Source organism: Pituophis catenifer, unplaced genomic scaffold (genome assembly GCF_029215685.1).
Source record: "Pituophis catenifer annectens isolate HBS135680 unplaced genomic scaffold, rPitCat1.0.hap2 SCAF_1, whole genome shotgun sequence".
NCBI lineage: Eukaryota > Metazoa > Chordata > Lepidosauria > Squamata > Colubridae > Pituophis > Pituophis catenifer.
This window is the reverse complement of record NW_027256881.1, coordinates 224,692,594-224,718,114: the sequence shown is the minus strand read 5'-3', so window position 1 is coordinate 224,718,114 and position 25,521 is coordinate 224,692,594. Positions and strand designations below refer to the sequence as shown.

At 37.9% G+C, this 25,521-nt stretch overlaps 1 protein-coding gene across 1 annotated transcript in view; it reads right to left on the bottom strand.

Annotated features, from left to right (window-relative positions):
- Positions 1-23,501: 23,501 nt before the first annotated feature.
- HSPBAP1 (HSPB1 associated protein 1) overlaps positions 23,502-25,521 on the bottom strand; it is an 83,164-nt gene continuing 81,144 nt past the window's right edge. Inside the window, exon 8 of the mRNA XM_070957089.1 lies at positions 23,502-24,234. Within this exon, the coding sequence (XP_070813190.1) occupies positions 23,677-24,234 (558 nt within the window). The 3' untranslated portion in view covers positions 23,502-23,676. The remainder of the gene's footprint in view (positions 24,235-25,521) is intronic.

Sequence of the window (25,521 nt, the reverse complement as noted above, 5' to 3'; positions counted from 1 at the left end):
TGCCTCAAAACTACCCTCGTCTTAATGCTGTTTTATTTTGAAAAAGAAATTATATAAATGAAGAACTTGGCTGCAAAGTCTTATTTGCAGCATAAAGAATTTTTTTTTACGAGAAGGTAATAAAATGTTGGAAAGCCAGATTTGCAGTTGGATTGCTGACATCACAGAAATATCGTGCAAAAATGTTACTTCCCAACCACCATCACTGCAAATATATAATGTGGCATTTTGAAACCACTATAAATCAGTTACTCCTTTTGCTCAATCAGAGGGAGGCTGAAAGTGATTGGATGGTCAGATTTAATGGCTATGTTCTTTCACTTGCTAGATTATGAGTGAGCATTTCTCGGTGACCTTTTACTAGCATTCAAATGGGAATCGTGACAATATGCTGAACAGAGAAGACATCCATCTAAAACACCGAAAATTGAGGGAGGAAAAGTACACAAATGTCCACTAGGTAGTGAAATGTGGTCCTAATCAATGAACTGGAGAGGGGAAAAAAAAGTGAACATCATACATGATGGGGAAGAACTCAGAAAGGACAAAACAAGATTTGCTATGGAGTACAACTTCTGGCAGGTGGGGGGAAGCTAAGACTAAAAGCTAAAAGCAGTTCCTACATTTTAGTTATTGTAAATATGTTAGGCAGACAAGCTGGACGCTGGATGGGCTTGATTACAACGATTAATGCACCTCAAAGAGACCTCAACAGCCAAAGATGAATGATCTTGGAGGGAATCTATCCCTCTGGTTGCTGAGACAATGATTTAATGGCATTGAATTTATCCATCCATCCATCAAGTTCTGCTAAGGTAGTTCAGCAAAAACTCTTGGACCACTTAAACAGAGAGACACTTGGGACTCAGATTTCAGAAGAAAAGGAATATACATTCCTGGGATTGATGCACTTTGCAAGAATTCAAGCTGAGCATTTTCAGACCGCCATCTATTGCATAAGAGATAGGCCTTCTTAAAATGTGTTCTTATAGCCTCTTCACTGCTTTTCCTCCTTTTGGAACTGATACCCTGCCTTTCTGCTCAAAAAGATATCCAAAGTCTCCAGCAATAATAAAGAGAAAGAGAAATACAGAACCATAATTAAAGCATCATTGAAACGACAATCATAATGCGTCAATTTGAAATTACAATCAGCCCTCAATCTGGAGTGTTGCTAGAGGAGAGGGACATGTTTCCTCAATGCTCTTGTGTGTACAGATGATATCTTTGCCAACTACATACTGAACTGGCAGATGGTTGAACATATAGATTTATTATACTGGTGAAAATTGTAGCAATGTTGAGTCAGATTCCTAGACAACATTACTTCGTGGGAATTCTAATTGTCTGGGTTGAATTTCACAGCAGCCCCTCAAGCAGAAGGTTGGGTGGATAAATTATGTGACTGGGAAATAGTAAAGAGGGCTGACTCTTGTTTAAAGCCATTTGGGATTCCATTTAGCTTTTTTTTTAAAAAATCATGAATTGTTAAGAAAACATAGGGTTGTGGAGTTTCATCCTACATCTGCAGCTTGACTGGTGGAATACATTTTAAGATGAACTGCTGCTTGGTGGAATTGAAGAGAAGATGAAGGACCAAGCCCTGAAATAGGAAAAAAAAAAGAAAAAAGAAATACATATCATTATGGATACTATCCAGTCAGCCCTAGAGGAGATCAACCCTGACTGCTCTTTAGAAGGCCAGATCCTGAAGATGAAACTGAAATACTTTGGTCACCTAATGAGAAAGAAGGACTCACTGGAGAAGAGCCTAATGCTGGGAAAGATTGAGGGCAAAAGAAGAAGGGAACAGCAGAGAATGAGGTGGCTGGATGGAGTCACTGAAGCAGTTGGCGTGAGCTTAAATGGACTCCGAGGGATGGTAGAGGACAGGAAGGCCTGGAGGAAAGTTGTCCATGGGGTCGCGATGGGTCGAACACGACTTCGCAACTAACAACAAGAAGAATGGATGCTATAGTAATCTACAACGTAAGTAGTAATTTTTATTTATTTATTTGTTTGTTTCCATTTCTATACCGCCCTTCTCCAAATAGGACTCAGGGCGGTGAACAGCCAAAGTAAAAAACAGAACATACAAAATTTAAAAACAGTTTAAAATAATTAAATATTTTGGCCGTAAATTAAAACAACCCAATTTAAAATCAATTTAAAATTTAACTCAAGCCAGCTCAGCTAGTTGAAATAATAGCGTATACATTTATGCAAAGGCAGTAAACAATCATTTTGAGTAATGGCATCACAAAATAAGCACATCCCATAAGATGCTGATGTTATCAAGTCATGAACCTTATCAAAATAACATGATCAGCCATCTTCTTCTCAGGAAGCCTGAAATTAATTATTAAGAGCTCTAATCTCATCTGTGTTGACTGTGGGTACCCCATAATCTTTGGTAATCCTGTTACATATTTTTTGAGGTTTTTAAATTCAGTCTCATAAATTAACAAGTCCTGATTTGGAGTGTTTTTGAAGCAAATAAATCAACCATTCACATTTTCAGGGGAATCCTTTTTTTCTTTTCATCCCAATACCATTTACCAGATTGAAATGGAACCTAATTTGTTTAGCTTTTCAAGCAGACTTTAGAGCAGAATTTCTACAATATGTTGAGGTTGTTTCAGCTCAGTCCTGTAGCATGGTTATCCAACAAACAATATTATCAAGAGTTGCTGATAGTGAGATGAGTGGCATATAAATTTAATAAATAATAACTAAGTTTATATTTCTCTGCTGTAAAGAAAATTTGGATCATTGACCAGGTAGGAATATATGTAACACAGAGAGGAAATTGTGTCAGCTGGTGTGCAAATTCTCTCTAAGGATCTCAGGTTGTTTATTTATTGTTAGATTGTTTTTTCTTCCCTTTATTACTTTAGAAGTAACTCAATGTTACATAATACATAATACTCCTTCCTCCTTTTATGAATCAAGGCCTTCAATAACACCAGCATTCTGGGACTGTCTCAAGGCACATGTACTGTGTTCTTCTTGATGTACCACAGAACCAATGTTCAACTTGATTGTTGGGGTAAATAGGAAATGTGGATTGTACGATTTTTGCTAGAATAAACTTTTCATTCAGAAGAGTTAGAAATATGACAGTCTAAAATGACCATATTGGAAATATTAGAAATATTACTATATTGGAATTCTGGGAAATGTAGTCCTTCAACATCTTGGTTGGAGATACTTACACTAGAATAACTACAGATCTTGAGCAGCAAATCCTAATGTTTTACAGTTCAGGACAACGGTGAAATCCACTTACCTTTGCTACCTGTTCAGGAATGGGAGCGTGCACAGAGCCTTCTACACATGTGCAGAGACTTCTGCGCATGTGCAGAGGGTCAAAAATGGGAAGTAATGACGTCCTGGTGGGTGGGCGGAGCCTCCTGCCACCAGCGCTACTGGTTTGTTTGAGCCAGATAGATCCGGCTGGATTTCACCACTAGTTCAGGATCCATCAATCTGCATCTGAAAGCCATTTTTAGCAATTTTCATATTCAGTCTCTGTCCTACGAGTTCCCAGCACATTTAAGGTAATGCCATTTAAAAAACGGTACTCAAACAGAACTGCTTTTCCAATCAACTTGAAGGACTGCCATTCATGAACAGGTGATAAATCTAACCAGAATCATAAAGAAAAAGACTTCCAAATTACTCACCTAGTTTTTACAATAACTTGTAATTAATTTGGAAACAGAGTTGATTTTTCACAGAACAAATGAGTTTTTGCTAGAGAATGATTGCACCAATCACCATTATTGATTATAGTTTATTCTATACAAATGCTTAATAGCTATTGATATTAGGCTCTGATATCCTTCCAGGATATGCAAAGAATGTGACTTTAAAAGTTTTTTTTTCTAACAGTTCCCCCAATTATTAATAAACATGTTAATAAAACTTATATTCCTAGGAATTAGGGGATACTCATTTGATATTTTTAATTTTAAAAACAGTCTTGCATTTACTTGTCACTTTAAAATAATTTTCAAAGACTACCTTAGTACTTATTTACACAGTGATGTAAATGATCAGTTTCCTCTCACCCTTTCTTTGAAGTCTACAATATGTTGTTTCAACCAGTAAGGATGAGAATCAGATGGGATTTGGTGCTTTTAAATTCCATTCCTCCATCCAGATGATAAATTTACTACAAGAATAGACAGAATAAAAACAACAACATGATCCAAAAACATAATGATAGTTACTTAGATTACAATTAGATTAGTTTTTAATAGTCTCCATCTCAAATCCTCCTCTTCCCTATTCAAACTGACTCAAAAAAATTTTTTTTCATTTTCCTGTACTATATTTACTTTACAAACTGTAATTTATCACAGCTAGGTAGTCCCTAGCTTACCTTGCCTGATCTTAGAAAAGCTAACCAGAGCTTTGCTAGATTTGCGATTTGAATTTGGATGGAAGACAAGGCAGAAATCTCAGGATACTGGGCTAGAATAGAACTGAGGAAATATCCTGAATACAGCATATTTCTGTATGAGATATGAGGCAAAGAAAATTACATATAACCACATCGTCAAGAGGTAAGCACAGCTTGAAGGAGACTTGAACAGACTTTCACTATAACAGAACTTTACGTTTGTCTTTTTAGATCAGGGGTGTCAAACTCAAGGCCCGGGGGCCGGATCCAGTTCAGAGGGTGCTTAAGTCTGGCCCCTGGGGCCACCCTGGAAACAGCGAAGGACCTACATACGGCCCTCCCAAGCTCCATTTTCACTGGCAGAGAGTTGCAGGAGACTGTCACAGCTGAAAATGGAGCTCAGGAGCCCATTTTCACTGGCAGAGCGCTCAGGCCACCACAGGTGCCCTTGACACAAGTGATGTGAACACACACCCTGGCCATGTCCACCCCGGCCACCCAAGGTCAAACACAATGCTGATGTGGCCCTCAATGAAATTGAGTTTGTCACCCCTGCTTTAGATCATACATAGTAATATTTGAGTAAGACAATGGTTCTAGTAACTCCTGTCATCATGCTTTTTAATACAGAGTACAGGTAATCCTTGATTTATTATTTATTTATTTAATTATTATTAATTCAATTTGTATGCCACCCCTCTCTGAAGACTCAGGGCAGCTCACAATGCATTTAAAATCATTATAAAAAACATTTAAAAATTAAAAACATTAAAACATTAAAACTCATTTTTTAATACATTAAGGAACTTGCTTTGCACAGATCCTGAAACATACAGAAATATTTTACAGCAAAAATGTCTCTAGTATTTCAAGTTTATATTTTTACACAAATCTACACTTGAGTCAGATTTGTTTAATTACAATAGTTTAATTACAATAGTCACAACTATTTGAAGTTACAATGACACTGAAAAAAGTGATTTATGACTATTTTTCACATGTAGTGTCCCCGGGTCATAAGATCTCCTTTTGCAACCGTCTGACAAGCAAAGTCAATGGGGAAGTCAGATTCACTTAACAACTGTGTAACTAACTTAACAACTGCAGTGTTCCTCTTAACAACTGTCTCACTTAGCAACAAATTTTGGGCTCAGTTGTGGTTGTCAGTCGAGGACTATCGGTATGTAACTGTTAGTATTTCAGATAAGAAACTTTAAAAAAACTTTAAGAGATTTTTCATAAGAAGTGTAAGTGTACATACAAATTGTGGGGATATTCCACACCAGAATGCCAAACTTAAGACCTCATAGTCTCATGCAGTCACCCTGAAGACCGGAATAGACCCTTGAGAATTAGTCACAAAGTTGCTCCCATATTACATTAATTCATTTATATTTTAATTTCATCAAAACTATATAAACGTAATTTGAGTTTTCTTTTACTTCCTTGACCTGGTTCTGCCTAGTTTTTGAAATGCAGTCTCTGGTGAGCTGTTAATGGCCAATTTCAGCCTTCAACTCAAAACATATTAAATATTAAAAAGTATAGAGCAGGGAGGAATGGAGTAGAGCTTATAAAGACTCAACTTTTATAATGTGTGACAATATTTGTAAGATAATATATGAAGGGATATCAATCTCCAGACCTAGATGGACTCTATCTTGGAATTCTGAGAAAACATGATGATGGTCTTTCTGAATCTTTATATTTGAGAAATGTTGACAAGCTGGGGAAACTGCAAAGGTCTGGAAGAAAACAAGTATTGACCTTATTCAACAATGGGGAAAAGGCGACTCCATGGAACTTGAGCAGACCACAAAGAGATCTACTAGTTTCAAAACAATTTAATTGTTTGATATATTTCAAAGCAATTTAATTACCAAATTGTGGATGGATTTGTCGAAAATAAAGTCTTTCCACACTAAAATTTAATTTTTGATTGGGCAACTTCCTTAATTTGTTTGAGGATTCTGCAGATAAATATATATTTTGATCAACAAAGCATTTGACAAAGCATCTCATGACATTCTGGTTAGCAGGATCTGGAAGATAGTGCTGAAGGACTGACAGAATAATCTGCTTCTTCCGCATCTCATTTTATTTTATTTTATTTTATTTATTTTATTTTATTTTATTTTATTTTATTTTATTTTATTTTATTATCACTATTTCATTTTTTTGCTAATCGGATTGAACTATCTTCACTGTTCTGTAAAAGTAATTAAGTAGTCATATAACATCCTAAACATCTTGGAATTTTATCCAACCCCTCAAGAAAAAACAAAAACAAATGGAGAACAGAAAAAAAATAACAGAACAACTCCAGAATCTCAGAGTTTATCTAAAACTTCAAAGCAGTTAAGAATTTACAGTTATGTGGCAGACAAGAAATCTCTAAGTAAAACTAACGATAAAAAATACCATCTACACCCCAAATAGACATGAACGAACCCTGAACTGGGATTTGGAAACTGAACTGGAATAAAATAGTAACTTTTAAATTTCTCTTTGTCTCTTTATTAGAAATTAAGTGATCTGAAGAAAAAAAAACATCTATGTCTTTATTAGCTTCCCTGTCTCAAATAGCTGTTGTTTCCCCAATAAATTTATCCCCAGGGCAAAATGAACAAGTCATACAACCTTCAAAGCAATTTACAATGGACATTATTGTCAGAGAGTGTTTACTGACTTCACAAATAATCATTTCTCTCCCTGAATATTTAACATCTATTCTGATTAGCAGAGTAGTTAACTGTCATAGGTAATGGCATGACAATTAGTGGCTATGTAGCTGGCTTGAAAATTGTATTCAAAGATGTTTATTCACTGTTCCTCATCATACTGGATAAAGAAACAAGCACAATGCCACAACAGGAGATCCTAGGCCCTCATAACAAGAAACGAATATTTATAAATCGACAGCTGATACAAAAGTGAGTAGGATAGCTAATGGTGTAGAAGATGGAAGAAAAACTGAAAATGGTCTCAATAAGTTTGAGGAATAGGCTGAAAAAAGTAAAATGAAGTTTATCAGAGACAAATGGAACTCAGAAATAGATCTGAAATGCAGAGGCATTGGGGGCGGTGGGGAAATACCTGGCTAGGCAATAAAACGTGTGAAAAAAGTACTTGGGATAGTAATTGAGAACAAAGTAGGAACCACAATGGAACATGACTGCAGAGGTGCACAGAAATATATATGTAGTTTCCAAATCATAGGAAGAAGTAGTTTCATCTTATTCTGCATTAGTTAGATCCCAATGCAAGCCCATTCTTCCTGTGAATGAGTTCCAAAGCACAAAATGCCTGCCATATGGGTCACTTCCCAAATACATGTGGTGGGGCGGGTGTGTTTTATTACATTGAAGTTTGGACTTCTTCAAACTTAATTGAAAAAATATTCATGGCAAAGAGCTGAGACAAGGTGGGCAGTCTTCTTTTGTGGAAACCCAGTGCTTCTCGATTGGACAAACTGTACCTCTTTCTTACACTGTAGAGATTATTCCAGATAATTTCCCAGAAGAATTATATTATGAGAAACGGCATCCTCAAGTCTAATGTTACAACCGCATTAGTTTCTACAGGGAGAAAATAAAAACTGGCTAGAAAACTGGCATGCCATGCAGAGGCACTAAAGCACCAGAAAGCATTCCATTGATGGAAAGAGCTTGAGATAAGACAAAGGTTAAAAGCCACCACAGATGACCAGCTTCAAGAGAAGATTGTACGATTTCTCTAATATACTGGAATGCACACCTAAATCAGCCACATGGAACAAATGGCTTTAATGGTGCATTTTGTAACAACAGCACAACCTAGAGAAAATGTGACTGTCAGAGAACGGGCTATGGGATCTGCTATGACAAATGGGCCTCTTAAAAAGCCCATGAAGAGGTCAGGACTATAATAATGGTGCCAACGCAAAAAGAAAGCACGTAAGAGCACAGATGCACTTCCAAGAGTTAGATCCTTGATGATTTTTGTCCCATGCTTTTCTCATTTATTGAATTTGGTGCTCAGGGATGCTACTGCATCAGTTTCTAGCGTTGAATTTTTAAATGTAAGTCAAAACACCCACATGTTTCTTTTTCTGTGTTGACTCATCAGTGGCAAATAGTGAAGCGTGACAATAAAACCACTGAGGGCCACACAATGAAAGGTCAAGTGGAATATAAAGCCTACCAATTGAGAAGATAGAGGATGCCATAGTTGCCAATAGGGAGAATAAATCTTTGAAAGTGTTTGTTTTTGTAAATGTATACATTGGTACTTAAATGGTTGTGAACCAGTTTGAATTTTCAATATGTCTGCATAAATATGACCTAAAACATGATCTGTTCACCACACATTCTAAAACTAGATAATGAATGAGTCATGAACAAACGAGTCAAAAAATTATATTTGTTCATTTGTTTATTGAGGAAAATGATCCAAAGCTATATTGTTGACAAACTGAAAGACCTTTCAAGATACATTCAAGAAGATCAGTTCCAAACGTGGTTCTGGAATGCATGTCCACAAATATGATGACCATCTTCTTTCTAAATGCTTTTGTTGGTCTGGGCACACTTGTTAATGCTTCCAATAATAGTTGCCAATAGAGAGCACCACTTTTTCAGATGGAAGTTCTAACCATCTCAAAAGAATATGAGCTGGCCTAAAAATGTGGTCTTTTGGGAAGCAATTCAAATCTTTGCAACCAGTACCCTTTGCTAATCCAAAAGATTAACATGCCACATTTTACTATGTAATCAGGAAAATTTTGATCCCGTGTTTCCAAATTCTCCATGCACTGATTTTGGTTATATGATCAGTGTTACTGGTTGTGTGATCAATGCTACCAGTTTGTGATCAGTGCTATGAGTCTCAAAGTTTTTATTTTATGAATTATAATTATGAATGAGATTTTATGAAGGCCTAAATCCCCAAGAATTTAGAAACATTTTGAAGTGATTATGATGATAGATATAAATGAGAAAGGTCACTTGTATGTATTTTTTCCATATTCTATAACTCATTTCTTCCAGGTTATCTAATGCTCCTAACATCCCTTGCATTGTTTTTTCTTGGTCAAACTATACAGCTCTATAACTTGATGGATTGAATCCATATTAGATTTAAAAAAAACATGTGAATTTACTGGGTGTCCAGCAATAGTGCCACCAAAATAAATGCAGTTATTCTGGTGTAAGTACTTCAGGCCTAGTGATTTTTAAATGATGGAGTAGACTTTTGAATAAACATGAACAACTCCAATGCCTGACAATAAACTGGAGAAAGAAAATCAGAGTTTGGCACATAGAAGAGAAACTGAAGATGCAAAACTGAACAGACTAACAAATATGTTAAGGGGTTGCCCGGCCCAAGGGCACTCTTAATGATGATCAATTTCAGCAGCTGTTGGAACAAACATTTAATATATTGACATCATTTATGTTCATTTGTAGCAAATAATTACATTACAGTTGCTAATTTTCACTCAAGTTGCTTAATTCCTGTAATAATTATAGATAAAATTGTTTATAAGATTGTGTTGTGGAATTCAGCTGACAACAATAGTTCTTTAATTGCTAAAGATGATCCATGCAGATGGCAAAGAACTGCACAATGAAGAACAGAGTGGACCAGTTAAGCTTTCTTCACTTTCCAGGAAAACATAACTATCAAGAGCCTTGATAGTACAGGGGTTTAGTGCACCCTGTTATTAACACAGCTGCCTGCAATTTCTGCTGGTTCGAATCTCTCCAAGGCTCAAGGTTGACTCAGCCTTCCATCCTTTCTAAGGTAGGTGAAATGAGGACCCAGTTTGTGGGGGCAATAAGCTGACTTTGTATAAAATATACAAAAGAATGAAGGCTATTGCTTAACATATTGTAAGCCGCCCTGAGTCTCCGGAGAAGGGCGGCATATTATAAATCAAATTAAATATATATATATATATTTTGGGACTGCATCTCCTAGAATTCTGCCTGGGAATTTCAGTCCCAGCACAGCTGGAGATCTCACTATGGGGAAAGTATTCTATTTGAACCCTAAATTGCAGCCCATGAATGAAGCTGAATTAAACTGAAGGCAGAATGTAGCTGACCTTGGCTGATGTCAAAAATTAAACATATAAAGCCTAGTTAGCATGTAAATGGGAGATTTCCAAGGTGTTCCAGAGCTGGAGGTTAAGTTAGGAAGTTGGGGGGGGGAGGGGGGATCAGAAAAAATCAATGGCTGACCACTTCTGCATTGTTGTCAAGAAAACTACGTATGTACTCGGTCATCATCAAACTTGATATAAAGAATAACAGAGTTGGAAGGGACATTGGAAGTCTTCTAATCTAATGGTTATCCAATCTCTCCTTAAAACCTCCAGTGATGGAACACCCATAACTTCTAAAGGCAGTTCTAAAATCACTTCTAAAGAGATTGTACTATCCATTCCCAACAACATGCAGCCCTGCTTAACATTTCTACTGCTTGAGGAAATATGGGAGCTGCCATTTCTGAGGAAGCAGGTAGGCTTAATCTGAACAGTGCATATAAATCACTCTAATCATCTCTAGCCAGGCAAGCCAGCCACTTCTGATTTTCCCTTTAATTCCATGTTCCCAGTTCCATTTCCTCTGACATCATCAATTAGCAGTGGGTTTTACCAGGGGTGGGTTCTAAAATTTTTTACTACTGGTTCTGTGGGCGTGGCTTATTTTGTGGGTGTGGTTTGATGGTCATGTGACAATTCTTTAGGATTTAGCAGAGGTACTGGTCTACCAGATTTTTAACTGCTTGCAGAGCTGTACTGGTCTACTCATTTGTGGTCTACTCATTTATTTTTGCAGGCACTGGTGTACCCATTTATTTTTGCAGGCACTGGTCTACCCATTTATTTTTTGCAGGCACTGGTCTACCCATTTATTTTTTGCAGGCACCGGTCTACCAGCACACTGCCTTTTAATACTGATCAGCTGTAGGGCGGCCCTTTGAAGCCCCGCGGCAAGAGTTTAAACAGCTTTTTCTTTCTAGCCGATCAGCTGGGACTCGGGAGGCAGCAATAGATTGGGGGTGGGGGCAAATAAAAGGTAAGAATAACGCAGGTGGGGCAGGGGGTGGGGGGCAGGGGGCAGAACTTGTTTGGTGACATCATATCATCACTGCTACCGGCTCGGCGGAACTGGGCAGAACCGGGCGGAACCCAGCACTGGGTTTTAGGCACAAAGCTGGTATCTTTGCTTCAGAAGGATCAACCTACAGCAGGATCATGGGCAGATATCAGGCTTCCATCCAGACCAATGCAATAAAGTTTCTTTGAATTCTGCTGGAGATTTCACAGGAATCCAGGACAAGGATAGAATGGTAAAATGTATAACACAAGCAATTAGCCTTAGTCGTGACAAGTGACAAGTTCACCTTGTACAAAGTCTAAGGACCTCACCAGAGTAAGTGGCCTCATGTGCATCATGGCACCATTACACAGATGATGCAAATGATATATGTTTTTGTACTTTGATGTCATCATACTCATATTCAGGAAAGGAATCCAAAAAAGTGTCCTCTATCTAGATACTCAGCATTACATCAGTTTCAGGGTTATCTGATCCAAGTGTTCCTCATACAGGCAATGAATGTGAAATCTCTTGACCTATGGCTGACTTTTTCAGTTTTTATATTGCCAGATTCACATGCTGAAAATAGAACAGGGTTTCCCAGAATCCTGATGTCTCTGAATGCAGCATTGGGGCTTATCGAGTGCCTGGCCAATCTCCATGTGTTGGTAATCCAGACAGGGAGAACAGCTGATAAATTTCAGAGGAGCTTCCATAATGCTAGAAGAGTGCATTCGCAGTTCACAGATTGCATAACGTAAGAAGCAAGCAGCCCAGAAGCCTTGGGAGATGGGAGCATATTTTAATGTTAATATTAATCATCTCGCTGTCCCAAGCTCTGGCATTATTTTACTCAAAAAGCTTTTAACTGCCTATTTCAATTCTCTGGATCTATTGACCACCTTGCAGGAGAAAACTGGAAGAAAATGAAGAATATGCAGGAATCTTGAGGATTTCAGTGTTTTGCCTATGTGAGGGCTAAAAACTGGGGTATTTCACCCCCAGGAATTGAAAAAAAATCTTTATGAAACATCCCTGAAATATGTGCCTACATGTTCTTGCTCCTCTTTTATGACTGCATTAACAGTCTTTAATGCTTGTTTATTAACACTATAAGAAGGAATAAACATTTTCATGGCTTCATGGCTTCAGTTTTTCAGAGGAATATGCTGTTTTAGGAATTATGCAGCTGGCAAAGGATTTTTGCTTATCTTTAAACATGAGGGGTGATATAAGAGACTACAAAGGGCAAACCGGCTATTTTAACTGAAAAGTAATATATTTGCTTTGGGGCGGGGTGGGGGAAAGACTTGCTATGGTTCATAGGAAGTATAGAAGTATTTTATGTGTTAGCCCAACTTTTTTTCAAACTTGGAATGTACCATAAATTCAACATTATAAATCAGAAGATATGTTGTAGGTATTGCTTTTTAGTCAATCATTACCTTGCTTCAATAGCTCAAAATTCACACTGTACTTCAGATGTTATGTAAAGAAGCAAATTCAAAGATAATCTAGAAGAAAAAATGATAAAATGGGTTCATCCTATCCAAACTCAGCGAGTCCAAAATCATTCACTGCAAACATAACTCCTATTATTCATAAAAATGGACCCTTCTTAATCATTAAATGTGTTAAGCTTATTTTGCTCAAGTGTTCCTCAAACTCTATTTCCTCCAATAAATTTTGGCTTCTCTGTACCCCACCCTAGTGTTCCATATTGGTAAAAACGGTACACAGTGGCTTACAACAGTTCAATTCCACATTAAGTAGAAAAAGATGTATATTTGTAATTGTATTTATAATATGCACAAGTTGGGTGCATGCCTGATCGTGATTCAAAACATAAAGGAAACACCTGTTTCTGTTGCTGAAAATAGCAAAAGAAAAACTGCCATGATCAGTAATTATCAGGATTGCAGGAGTTTAACTTGATGTTCCTATTTAGCCACGAGGCTGGCTAAGTCACCTCAGCCCAGCTGATCTCTTGCCAAGTCTCATATATCTTACAGACTTATCGCATGGAAAAACCTGGCAGAAAAATTGTGTGTGGGCCTGAACTCCACAGAGATTGGATAAGTTGTAGAAGAAGAATGTATATTCTCTGACAAAAAGTTGAGGTGAAAAAAGAGGCAATAAGCACAGAGTCAACACATAAATAAAGGTGGAGTCTGAGAGGACCCTCTATGCAAGGAATGGATGCGTTAAAATCAATCATTTCCCTATCTCTCAAGACCGTTATGACATTCTGTCAAGTGATAAAAAAAACCCAGTCTGAAAAAATCATCAATGTTCCTGTAAAGGTATAAATACTGTGTGTCTTTTTGTTCTTGCTATCGATTTAAGCTCCCTCCATGCCCATTCAATCTTGTCCAATTCTCATAGACTGTCTGACCAGTCCCCACATGTTTTTTTTTAATGGCAAGATTTTGCAGCAGTGGCTTGCCATTGCCTCCTTCCTCAGGCTGAGAGAAAGTGACTGGCCCAAGGTTCCCCAGCTGGCTTTGTGCCTCAGGAGTAGAACTTCCAGTTTCTAGCCTGGTGCATTAAGCAATACACCAAACTGACTCAAGATTTAAGCTACGTATCCTTAAATTCCTTTAAGTGGAAAGGACCCTTAAAAAGGAGACTGCAGCACATGTTTTAGGAACCTGGTTCATAGACAAGCTTATTGTCTATGGTTCCTATGTAATGCTTATCACAGAGAGAAATTTGAGCAACAGCAATTGATGTCAAATCAATCCAGCTTTTTCCATGGTTCCTTTGTTGCTTCCATATTCAGCTGTGTTGTTCCTTTCATGGCTATGTTATTAATCTAGCTGTGAAAATCAAGTTATTTTCTGGTTCACTAAACTAATGCTGGAAAAACAGGCATATGTTTCTCTTCCTTGCTAGCTGCTTGCTAGCACAAGTTTTTTTAAAAAAAGATTTTTAAGCATTTAGTGGTAACAACATAGTTAACATCCCAAACTGTTGTAAAAAACAAACAAGATTTTTAAGTCCCTTAGTTGATGATTTGTCAATTTTATTTATTTTTGATTACATTGTTTGAGGAGTGTAACACAGATTACAGATCTGTTCTATCTTGAAGATAAAGAGAAAGCCAGACAAGCTTCTTGTTGCATATAACAGTGTGAAGACATTCCACTAGACATTTCCAAAAGACATGTCTGCTTGCTACTGCCTGTACACCATGCCACTGTCTAATCCAGTATTTTCCACACTTAGCTACTTGAAGATGTGTAGACTTCAACTTCCAAAATTCTCCCTACCAACATGCTGGTGGGGGGATTCTGGGAGCTGAAGTCTGCACATCTTAAAGTGGCCAAGATTGGGAAACTGGACTACTCCAAGGGTGCTCCACTCTGGAAATAATGTTTTCTCCTTTATCCCAATTCAACCACTGTGTGCAGAAAACATAGAGCACATTGAAATCAGTGAATGATAACTTGAAATAATGTGATTCATGCCAGCAAACTGGTGGCTCCAGTTGGTTTTTCTGGTTTCCTGTTGGACCACCCCTTTCTGTACTTCTGGGTTGCTTTTCTTACAGCTGCTATAGAAATTCAGTTGTAGAGAAGTTGTAATGTCCTTCAGTACAGCCAAGATCCTTGCAGAAATGTTCAAAGTTCACAGCATGAAGAGGTGAAGTAAGTAGGACATGAATAAAATGTGCAAGTGAGAATCAAATGCATACACAGGCACCAAGAATCACCATGAAAGGAAATGGGTGGGAAGAAAGACTGCTCGGTTAAAGAAAAAACTGGAAGAAAAAGTTAAATCTTTGGGGGCAAAAATGGGATGAGAAGGCAAAAAGACTGAGCTATTTATTTATTTATTTATTTATTTTATTTGTCAAGAATGTATTTGGTAATAAGTATGGATTGGATATATAAAATAGGTACAAATAGAAAAAACATTAGGACAGGAATAGCCTTGGTAGTACAGTGGTCTAAAGCATCCTGTTATTAAGACCAGCTGCCTGTAATTACTGCAGGTTCGAATCTCGCCAAGGCTCAAGGTTGACTCAGCCTTCCATCCTTTCTAAGGTAGTTAAATTGAGGACCCAGTTGTGGGGGCAATAAGCTGACTTTGTATAAATATACAAAAGAATGAAGGCTATTGCTTAGCACATTGTAAGCCGCCCTGAGTCTCCGGAGAAGGGTGGCATATAAATCAAATTTTAAAAAAAAAGGGATGGTAGGCACGCTGGTGCTCTAATGCATCTCCTACTTTCTTCCTGAGTTGATTCCCATTTGCACTCCAAAAATCTAATGTATTTATTTGTTTGCTTATTTATTTATGGGATTTATAGGTCACCCAAATCTGTTACAACCATTGGGGGCTTACAGAACACAACAATAAAAAAGCAAGCATTAATTTCAAAGAAAAGATTGTACCTTGATGAACATAACCTGAGATACTTTGTCCATTCCAAGGATAAAACACCCAGAAACAAACTGAGCAATGTGATATATGCAGTACAATGCAGTGAGCCATGTGCAGATCTGTACATTGGGGAAACAAAACAACCACTTCATAAACGCAAGGCACAACGTAGAACAAACCCATCAGGACTAGATTCAGCAGTCCATCTGCATTTAAAAGACAAAGGCCACTCTTTTGGAGACAGCAAAGTCCACATTTTGGACAGAGAGGACCACTGGTTTGAAAGACAGATCAAAGAGGCCATCTATGTCAAAATTGAATAGTCCTCTCTCAACAGAGGGGTAAGGGATACGACGTCATCTATCTCCAGTCTACAACACAGTTCTTTCAGCAGTTCCAAGAAGGCTCTATAGCAGGAGTGTCAAACTCGTGTCATCACGTCATCACATGACGTATCATAACTTTCCCCCCCTTCGCTAAACCAGCACGTGACCCATCTGGCCCATGAGCTGAGAGTTTGACACCCCTGCTCTACAGCCATTTGCACTACTCAGGTGACCTGATGACAGAGATACACATTCAGGTGGCCTCAACGACTTCTAAAAGAATGCAAATGATCAGCTGTCTTGAAGGAGTATAAATCCTTCCATTCCCCACCATCCAGTCAGAGCTGAAGAACCTTCTTGGATGAGAAAAGTCTTCAAAGAAAAAACAAAGTCCAGTTCCCTCTTGAAAAAGCACCTTTGGGGCAACTGTGACCTAGATGACTGAGAATCTCCATAGACAAAGCACAATATAGAAAATTGGAAAAAAAAATACTAATGCAAATACACATTTATCTACTTTTACAGAAATAGAACGTTTCCTGAAATGAATGGTCCTATGGATCAATTTCCTGAAGATTTCCAATGTCAGCCAGAGTTTGCTGGGAATGATGGAAGCCCCATCTTTACCCAGACTTTTCCTATGAATTTCTCTCTCTTTGAGAGGATGGGGGTAGGCCTAATATGGCTCAAAATTGGTGTATGGGCCAAAGAGCCATCTCTCACCTCTGGGTATGTGGACTGTGAATGCTGTTTCTCATGCAGTTTTACGCAGGCTACAATAGGTTTATGCACCGTTTGTAGTTCTAGAAGTCCTCAATGACATCCATGGTAATTATCCCATTTTATTCATTGAACAATCTTGTGATTTCAGGCTATGAAAGACTGATTGGCCAGTATCAAATAGCAGAACAAATATTTGAGCTCAGGCTTCTTTGGACTAAATCTAATTCTTTAACCATGAAACCGCACTCGCTGGCTGCTAATGGTTGCAAATCAAGCAGTGATCAAAGATACAGAAACAAGGATTGGTTAATGAAAAAAAGAGAGAGAGAGAGAGAGAAAGAGAGAGAGATTGGCAATCCAAACCATGGGAAAATAAAAGTTGCCAAATCTAAGCATGAGAAAGAAAAGGAATTACATGAGTGACCTTTTCTACTGAGGCAAGTGATAGAAAATATTGTAAGGAAAAAGGAAAGTATGACCAATAGTTCCTTATTTGAAGCAACCTGGGAGCTGACAAGAAAAATTCCTTGGTCTTCAACCATGGCAAAGCAATTATGAGTTCAAGGAACTATAAGAAGGTGGTGGAAAACTCCAATTTTAAGTCAAGTTAAGAATCCAATACCTTCCGTCAAAAGCAAAGGCTAGTGACATGAAATGTAACTTGGGGAAAAACATAATATAATTTCCACAGCAAATAACCTAAACTTGAGTTTGAGGTGGTTTTTCTCAGAAAACTGTGCTTGTGCTTACATATTTCAAGGTTGTAGTTAGATGAGCTCCATTTTTCTACCCATAGCCCAGTCTTTCCAGGTGGCTCAAAAAAGGCTTTGTTATTAATTGGAGCGAATCCTATTGCTAAGAGGCAAAATAAATTGTGTTATTGGTAGAGGAGAGAAGCATTTTTCAGTGTCAGGTAAAACTTGGAATATTTCAAGGGGTTGTCAAGAGTAAGAGGAACCAAAAGAACACTCTGTAGAGGATTAGGGGGAAATGATTGCACAATTTTTATTAGAAGGAAATCCATCTGGATTCAAGTATCCTCGGGGGGGATGTGCAAACAGCTGTTTCGATTGTTCTGAGCAAAAAGAAAACAAGCACGTTTTTTAAATGTTGATGTTTTGCCTTCAGAACAAAATCTAGCCATTCTGAGAGGTATGGCTTTGAACGTTTTTGCCTCTGTTGAGTCCTATGATTGTGCTGTTATTTTGTAGCTTGTGATTGGGCTGTGTATATGTGTATACACACATAAATCGACACACAAACAAATGTATCCAGCATTGTAGTTGACGTGTGTTGAGTGGTGCAGTGGCCTAGAGGTGGAGCTCTCGCCTCACAATCAAGAGGCTGTGAGTTCAATCCTAGGTAGAGGCAGATATTTCTGTCTCTGGGCACACTGAGATTGTATCTGCTGAAATTAACTCCCCATTGGCGACAGTAAGGGCATCCGGCGAGTAAACACTCAGCTCCATTCAGTGGCCCAGACTCCACCCTGCAAAGGATTATGGGGTCATTAAAAGAGGATGATTGTAGTAGATGTGTGTCTACTGTTCTTGGGTGGGAAGTAATGGAAAGATGTGCAGAAGTTGAGCACATGGCTACAACTTCGTATGCTTGGATTGGAACACATTGTTCCAAAGGTGCTTTTTTTTTTCCAAGCAGCAACTGGACTTTCTGGTTTTTCTCTGAAGACGTTTCGCTTCTCATCCAAGAAGCTTCTTCAGTTGAAGGAAAACCAGAAAGTCCAGTTGCCTCTTGAAGAAAAAAGCACCTTTAGGACAACCATGACCTGGATGACGGAGAATCTCCATAGACATTTGTTAGGTTGATGGATCTTGCCCAGATAACTCCAGACACAGTGCAGTGTTTCTAATAACTTATTTATTAAATATTCAAATATTAAATTAGCTTACTTTTCCATCTGTATCTGACCTATGTCCTTCCCTCACAGATGTGGAACAGGAACTGCTGGATGACCACGTGGGAGCGGCCTTTTGTACTCGGAGGGAGGAACTTTGAGGTAAGGTGGGGCTATGGGGATAATGGGTTGTGTGGTTGGGTTAACCCTTGCAGGGTAGTGTGGGACAGATATACAAGCAAGTTAGACATTTCACCTGACAACATTGGAACTCATCATTCTTATGCTATGCCAAGAATTCTTATGTATTTAGATATAAAATATATAAACAACACTGTTCTTGTGGAGATATCTCTCTCTCTCTTTTCACTTACTCTTCTAAATAAGCAATCAGCTTAAACTTTTCCTTTTGCCACTGCTAATAGCCATTACATTGCATGCATTTGAAATATTTCAGTTAATCTTTTTTTCTGGTTGAAAATTCATACCAATCCACAGAGATACGAAGCCATGTCATTATCAAAATGGAAGATAGTTTACTATTAAAGGACAACCTTTTGGAATTCATTTCAATTCAGTCTATACAAAATCCATTAGACTCAAAATATACATCCAGATAGCCATTTGGAAGCTAAATAGCACGCTGAGAGAATTCGTCAAACTACTCGAAGCAAAAAGCAAACAATTTTCTGAGAGTTCATGTGAACGTGTTTCAGCTCCCAGGAGAAAAGGTTTGAAGGATATGAATCCATTTATCCAGGAAAGAATTAAGATGTCATAAGACAGCCCCCTTTAAAAACATGGAAAGTGGTCACAAATAGACCAGATTCGTGCCTCTGCTGCTTCAGCGCTTAGGATTCAAATGGATGAATTCAGATGCAAGTTCAGGTGCTCTTTGCATTAGGCAGTGACCTTTTTGGATCAATCCTGCATTTGTTGGATGACGTGTAGATGCTGGACAAATGATTAAATAACAATTTAAACAGAATTAAACTTAATTTAGCCTATGATAACTGGGATGGTTTCTCTAAAAAGGTCAAAAGGATGTTTTGTGGAAGGGTATTGTGAAATCCTTCATCAGAAATGATTCCAGGTTGAACAATAGGAGCATAATGACTTATTTTGAGTATTAGGAAGAAGCATTTTTTAAAAATGGAAGGCGAGGCATATTAGGATTAATATTGCTTAAATCACCATAATTGTGGTGGTAGTTGTGCAAGTATGAAACTAATTTATTGTAAAAGAATGCCAAAAAAATCAAGTAATATTAGGTAAGGCTGAAGTACTTGTGGCCTTCCAGATGTTGTAAACAACTGCTGCCAGGAGACTTCACCATTGGCTGTGCAGACTGGAGTTGGTGAGAATAAAAGTACAGAACATCTGGAAGGCCACAGGGTTTTGGGTACGGGCAGATAACTTGTAAATAAATCAAATAAACACATTAAGCTGAATGCCATATGGCAATATAGCGGGAACAAAAGTTAAACTACAGCAACTTTGAGTATTCAATAATTAATAAAGAAAAAAGAAGAAGTGAGGCAGAAGTAGCAGCAATAGATACTGTTGAGATTTGTGGGGAAAAATCCATAATATATTTTTCTCTTAAGAAAATATATATGTAAAAGATGTATTGGAATACTCAATCAATAAGTCTATAAAATATTTGTGTGTACTGGGTACTAATGAAAGTAGTAGTAGTTTATTGAACAATTAGTGTTGCGAACTTATCAATAAATTAAAAAAAATACAGTGCATAGTTTAATTCTGAAATAAAATAGATAGGAGGAACTAGTGATCAATTACATACTGTATGTGGCAATACAAAGAGTTAACCATCAGATAAATGAATCTCCCTCACAGGGTACCCCAATTTGTTCAATGTATCAGATTCTTAGTGATAAACTTAGCAGTTCTATGTCCAATATGTGCATTTGAGCCAGGAGGAAATAGGGAAATCTGTAGTTCAAAATGCCAGTGGGCTATTCTTTCCAATAGGGATGATAAGCATTGAAGCCTAGTGGGGGCATATAATTGACTGTTAAAACAAAATATGAGAAGTATTTTCAATGGCTGGGGTACCACATATGCAGGTTCTCTCCTAATATGGCAAGTGGTGAAAGCATATTTGACCATGGACAATTCAAATCTTGCTCTAGAATAGGCCTTTCTTAAAATATGTGTCAGACTCAATGACAGGTATTTTTCAAGCTGAAAAAATAGTTTTATTCTTAGCCAACCAACCAACTTAGCCAATAATTCTATGTCAGTTTGAGCACTAATATTTAGGACACTTCGTTTTAAACATTTCCCATGCCTGGGAGGCCCTTGAGAGTAGATGCTGGGTAGAAAATCCATGTTGTGAAATTACTTTAGAAAGTTAGCTGACCCAGGAGTTGGGTCATACTTATCTGTTAAGCATATTTTGGGAGGTCTGTTAGGTCTATTGAACAGATCCTCTGGCAGTATGTACAAAATTGAATTATTAAATGACTAGGTAAGGAATGGATACCTGTTTCTGCTCTGATCGCAGTGGCAAATATGTCTTGTCAGTCCCCAGTATGCATCTTTAAAAAATGGTCTGAACTTGTTGGGATAGCTTTATTAAGGCCTCACAATTCTGAACCATACAGTAGGTCAGCATTGGGATTAATTTTATCCTAAATACTTTCATTATAGTGGTTATAAGGTAGCTGGGTAACTGTAGTTAAATAATTTGTATAATATTTAGAACTTACCTCAGGCCCTTGCTGGCTTTCTTTTCAAAGAATTTAACCATGACCCAATGCTGGTAAAAAACACTCCTGCATAGGCAAAAGAACTCACTTGTTCAATAGGCTCACCATTTATTTCATATATTTGGCATTTTAGATTTGGTTTTATTGATGTTTAAAAAATTAAGAGCACAGTAGGCATTTAGCTTTTGCAGCAAACTTCTGAGGCCATTAATAATCCATGGTTTGAAAAAAAAAATGCTGGGTTAGCCTTAGAAGACAACTTCACGATCCATTGGTGAAATCTGGCTTGTTAAGATTGTCAGAGTTTATTTTAAGTTGGGAACTTAGTTCAAATTTAGCACCAAGCAAAGCATCATTTCTTTAAAAGTGGAACAAAGTGGAGCTAAAATCTTTGTTGACTACATGAATGGGATTCTTTCTTGGGATATGTTTCCAGGTATTCCAATAAATTCAAACCATGATAAATTGATTTGGAAGTCTAATTATATATTGGATAATATAAGCGGCTGCTCTGAATGACTTTTCTGAACAATTAACAGGATCAGTGCCGAAGCCTTAAGCACTGCAAAGAAAGGACTACATCCAGCTCGTAACAACTCAGTGGGCATCAATATTCATATTTGAGGACGATCAAAGTGGTTTGGGAACAAATCTTTGCTGTAGGCAACAGGCAATGAAAATACGTCTTGATTCTTCCGCCTATTGATTTTCACTTCCCTTCTCCAGCAATGTATGGTAGTCACAAATCAATGGGTTTAATCCACAGATTTGAAAAGAATTTTCAGATTTTCAGTGCTCCAGACAGTAACCCAAAGGGGAAGTCTTGGAGTATATAGATGAGAAACCTAAGCTTGTGTTTGTATCTTAGGTGCTTTGTGCATTTACTAATTGGAAGTTGTTTTACAAAGATACCAGCCAAGCAGATTCTAGTAGTGAAGCAAAATATTAGACAAGATAATAGATTTTGTGCGTATGTGCCTCCTATTAAAGCGTTGCTGAGTTTAGGGGTAGATTTTAGGGATTAGGTTGATGTTTTACTTGCCTTTTTTTGCTTTGCATTTTATTGGTCCTTTATTTCATGTCTTAAATTACTATTATTTTATTATATTATTTTATGATTATTATTAGTTGTTGTTTTAAAAGGCAAGATAGAAATCTGTTATGTTTTCTACAGCTTGTGTGAAGCTGTAGTCCAACAACAAGAGTTTCAGCAGAAAGAAAATAATCAGTAAATTATCCAATGGTATGATGAAGTTATTTATATGGGTACAGAAGATGTAGCACACAGCATATTACTGCAGCCTTTCTTACAAAAGGGGATGCTGGATTTTGTAGTACAACATATCTGGATGGCACTGAATTGAAAAAGGTTGGGGTATCTATCTTTAAGAAAGGACAGCTTTGTATAGGGAATTTAATCCCTATACAGTCATCCCCCATGGGGAAGTCATCCCCATGGGGGATGATTTCCATGGAAAACCATAACACAGTAATCAAGAACCTTGCTCTAACAACACATCCTTGCATTTGCTACTTTGTAACTAATGTTTGCCCATCCAGGTTCATTCCTTCTTCATGGACTAGATGGAAAATAATGGATGATATACTGTATATGGCAAAGATTAAATGTATTTATGATAGCACAGATCTGGGGAGACTAGAGTCCATTTGCCATGTAGGAATTAGATGGCTGGGGGAAAAATACTTACTCCCTGAAAAATAGATGTAATTGTCCCCAACTTCTTTTGAGTTAATTCTGTAAGAACATGAACTTCTGATTGTAAATACTTTTTCAATATCACCTTTGGATTAGATGAACTAATCTCTCTCTGATTCAGGAGCCATGTCTAACATGTCGGAATAATAATGCCATTAACCTGACAGATCTATTCAAAAGTTCCTAAGATGATACAGTATTATGAAAGCCTATAAACCTTTAGGTGAAGTATTTATTATGATTACTGCTACTGTGTACAATACCATTATGCTCCTACTGTATTATCTGCCCCATATTACCTTTCACAGGTTTAACCATTATATTATTTGGAAGTCTACATTTGTACTTTTTAAAATGCCTTTCAATTCTTATTTGCTAGTTCTCCTTAGTTCAGGACCTTCCAGAGTACATTTTGTCATTGCTTTTTTTAAAAAATTATTTCAATAGATTCGAAACATTCACTTTCTCCAATAAAAGACGAGCTATTAAACGCACGACTTGTGGGTCCAGTGCACAATCTAGCAAATCATTAGTAGAAATAAGAGTTTGTGGGAAGGTGGACATGCATTCTAGATCCTCCACGAGGGTTCCAGAATCAGTTGTCATCCCAGATTTCTTCCCAGCAGGATGTAATTTTCCAAAATGTCTCTCACTTTCACTGACAAGGTCTTTATTGTCACATTCAGCTACTCCAGTTGGATAAGTTTCCTGGGACTGTGGTAAAACCTGAAAAAGGCTCTGTCCAAAGGGAATTGTTGTCAGCTTTTCTGTTCCAATTACTGTTCTGCTAGAGTCACGGGGTTTAGATTTTATGCACTCAGATTCTGTATTGATCTGTACTTTCCTCCTCTTGCATGACTCTTGAAGAATTCCATCAGTACTGTGCATTTGAGGAAACTGGTGCTTAATTGCACTTGTCTTTTGATGTTCTAAATAGGAAGACACGGCTTTGTTTAAATACTCAAGGTTGGTGTTATGAGAGGTTACCTCAACCTGGCAAAAAAGAGACAGAAAATAGAATTCAAGCTAATATCTACATGACGGTTAAGAATTTCTAGAAGCAGTTTATTTATTTATTTATTGGTTCGATTTATATGCCGCCCTTCTCCGGAGACTCAGGGCGGCTTACAATGCGTTAAGCAATAGCCTTCATACTTTTTGTATATACCTGCTTAGTAGGGCTTTCGCCCCCCCCCCCAAGCAGTGTTCTTTTTTATACAAAGTCAGCTTATTGCCCCCACAAACCGGGTCCTCAGTTTACCTACCTCGAAAGAATGGAAGGCTGAGTCAATCTTGAGCCTGGTGAGATTTGAACTTGCAGTAATTGCAGGCAGCTGGTGCTACTTAATAGCACTTTAATCTGCTGCGCCACCAAGGCTCTTATTCCCCGTCAGAATTCCCAGTTCCCCGTCAGAAGCTATTCTCATTATTTTAATTTGCTTTGTTCTTTGTCTTATGAGGATTTAAATATATGCACATGGAAATACAAATACACATGGATATATACATATATTTTATTTATCTCTGCTTTTTTCTTAGCTTTAACTCTTTTACCTCACCATCCTTGAATTTGAAAAGCTGTAGTGGCTTAAGAGCCTTTCTATTATTTCTTTTAGGTGAAAAAAGCATACTTGCATTTTTGTAAACTTCACAGTTAAGCAGTGTTTCTATCGGGATCATTCAAAATATTAGAAAATACAGTATCAGCTTTTGAGTTGCTCTAAACTCTTCATCGAAGTGGGATGGAGAAAAAAATATGAGGGATTGGAAAAAAAAATCTTTAATTAAAACCAATGGGCTAGATCAGTGGTGGCTAACCTTTTTGCTGTAGCGTGCCAAAAGTGGGGGTCGCGCGAGAGGGTTGTGCGCGCACATGCCCACACCCATAATTCAATGTGCCCTGCCCCTCATGCATGTGGGCACGACTCCCCTGCGTTCTCCCACTTTTGGCACATGATGGCATGGTGGGCCCGGTAGGCTTCCTTGGAGCCTGGGGAGAGCAAAAATGGCCTTCCCCAGCCCCTGAAGGCCCTTCAGAAGAGAGAAACGCCCCATTTCCCGACTTCCAGTGGGACCAAAAGGCCCGTTTTTCACCCTCCCCAGGCTCCAGAAGCTTTCTGGGAGCCTGGGGAGGGTGAAAACAGCCTTCCCCACTCCCCTGGAGGCCGGAAACAGCCCGTTTGCCAATTTCCGGTGGGCCCAGAAGGCCCGAAAATCAGCTGGCCAGCACACACATGTGTGCTGGAGCTGAGCTAGGGCAACGCTCATGTGCCCACAGAT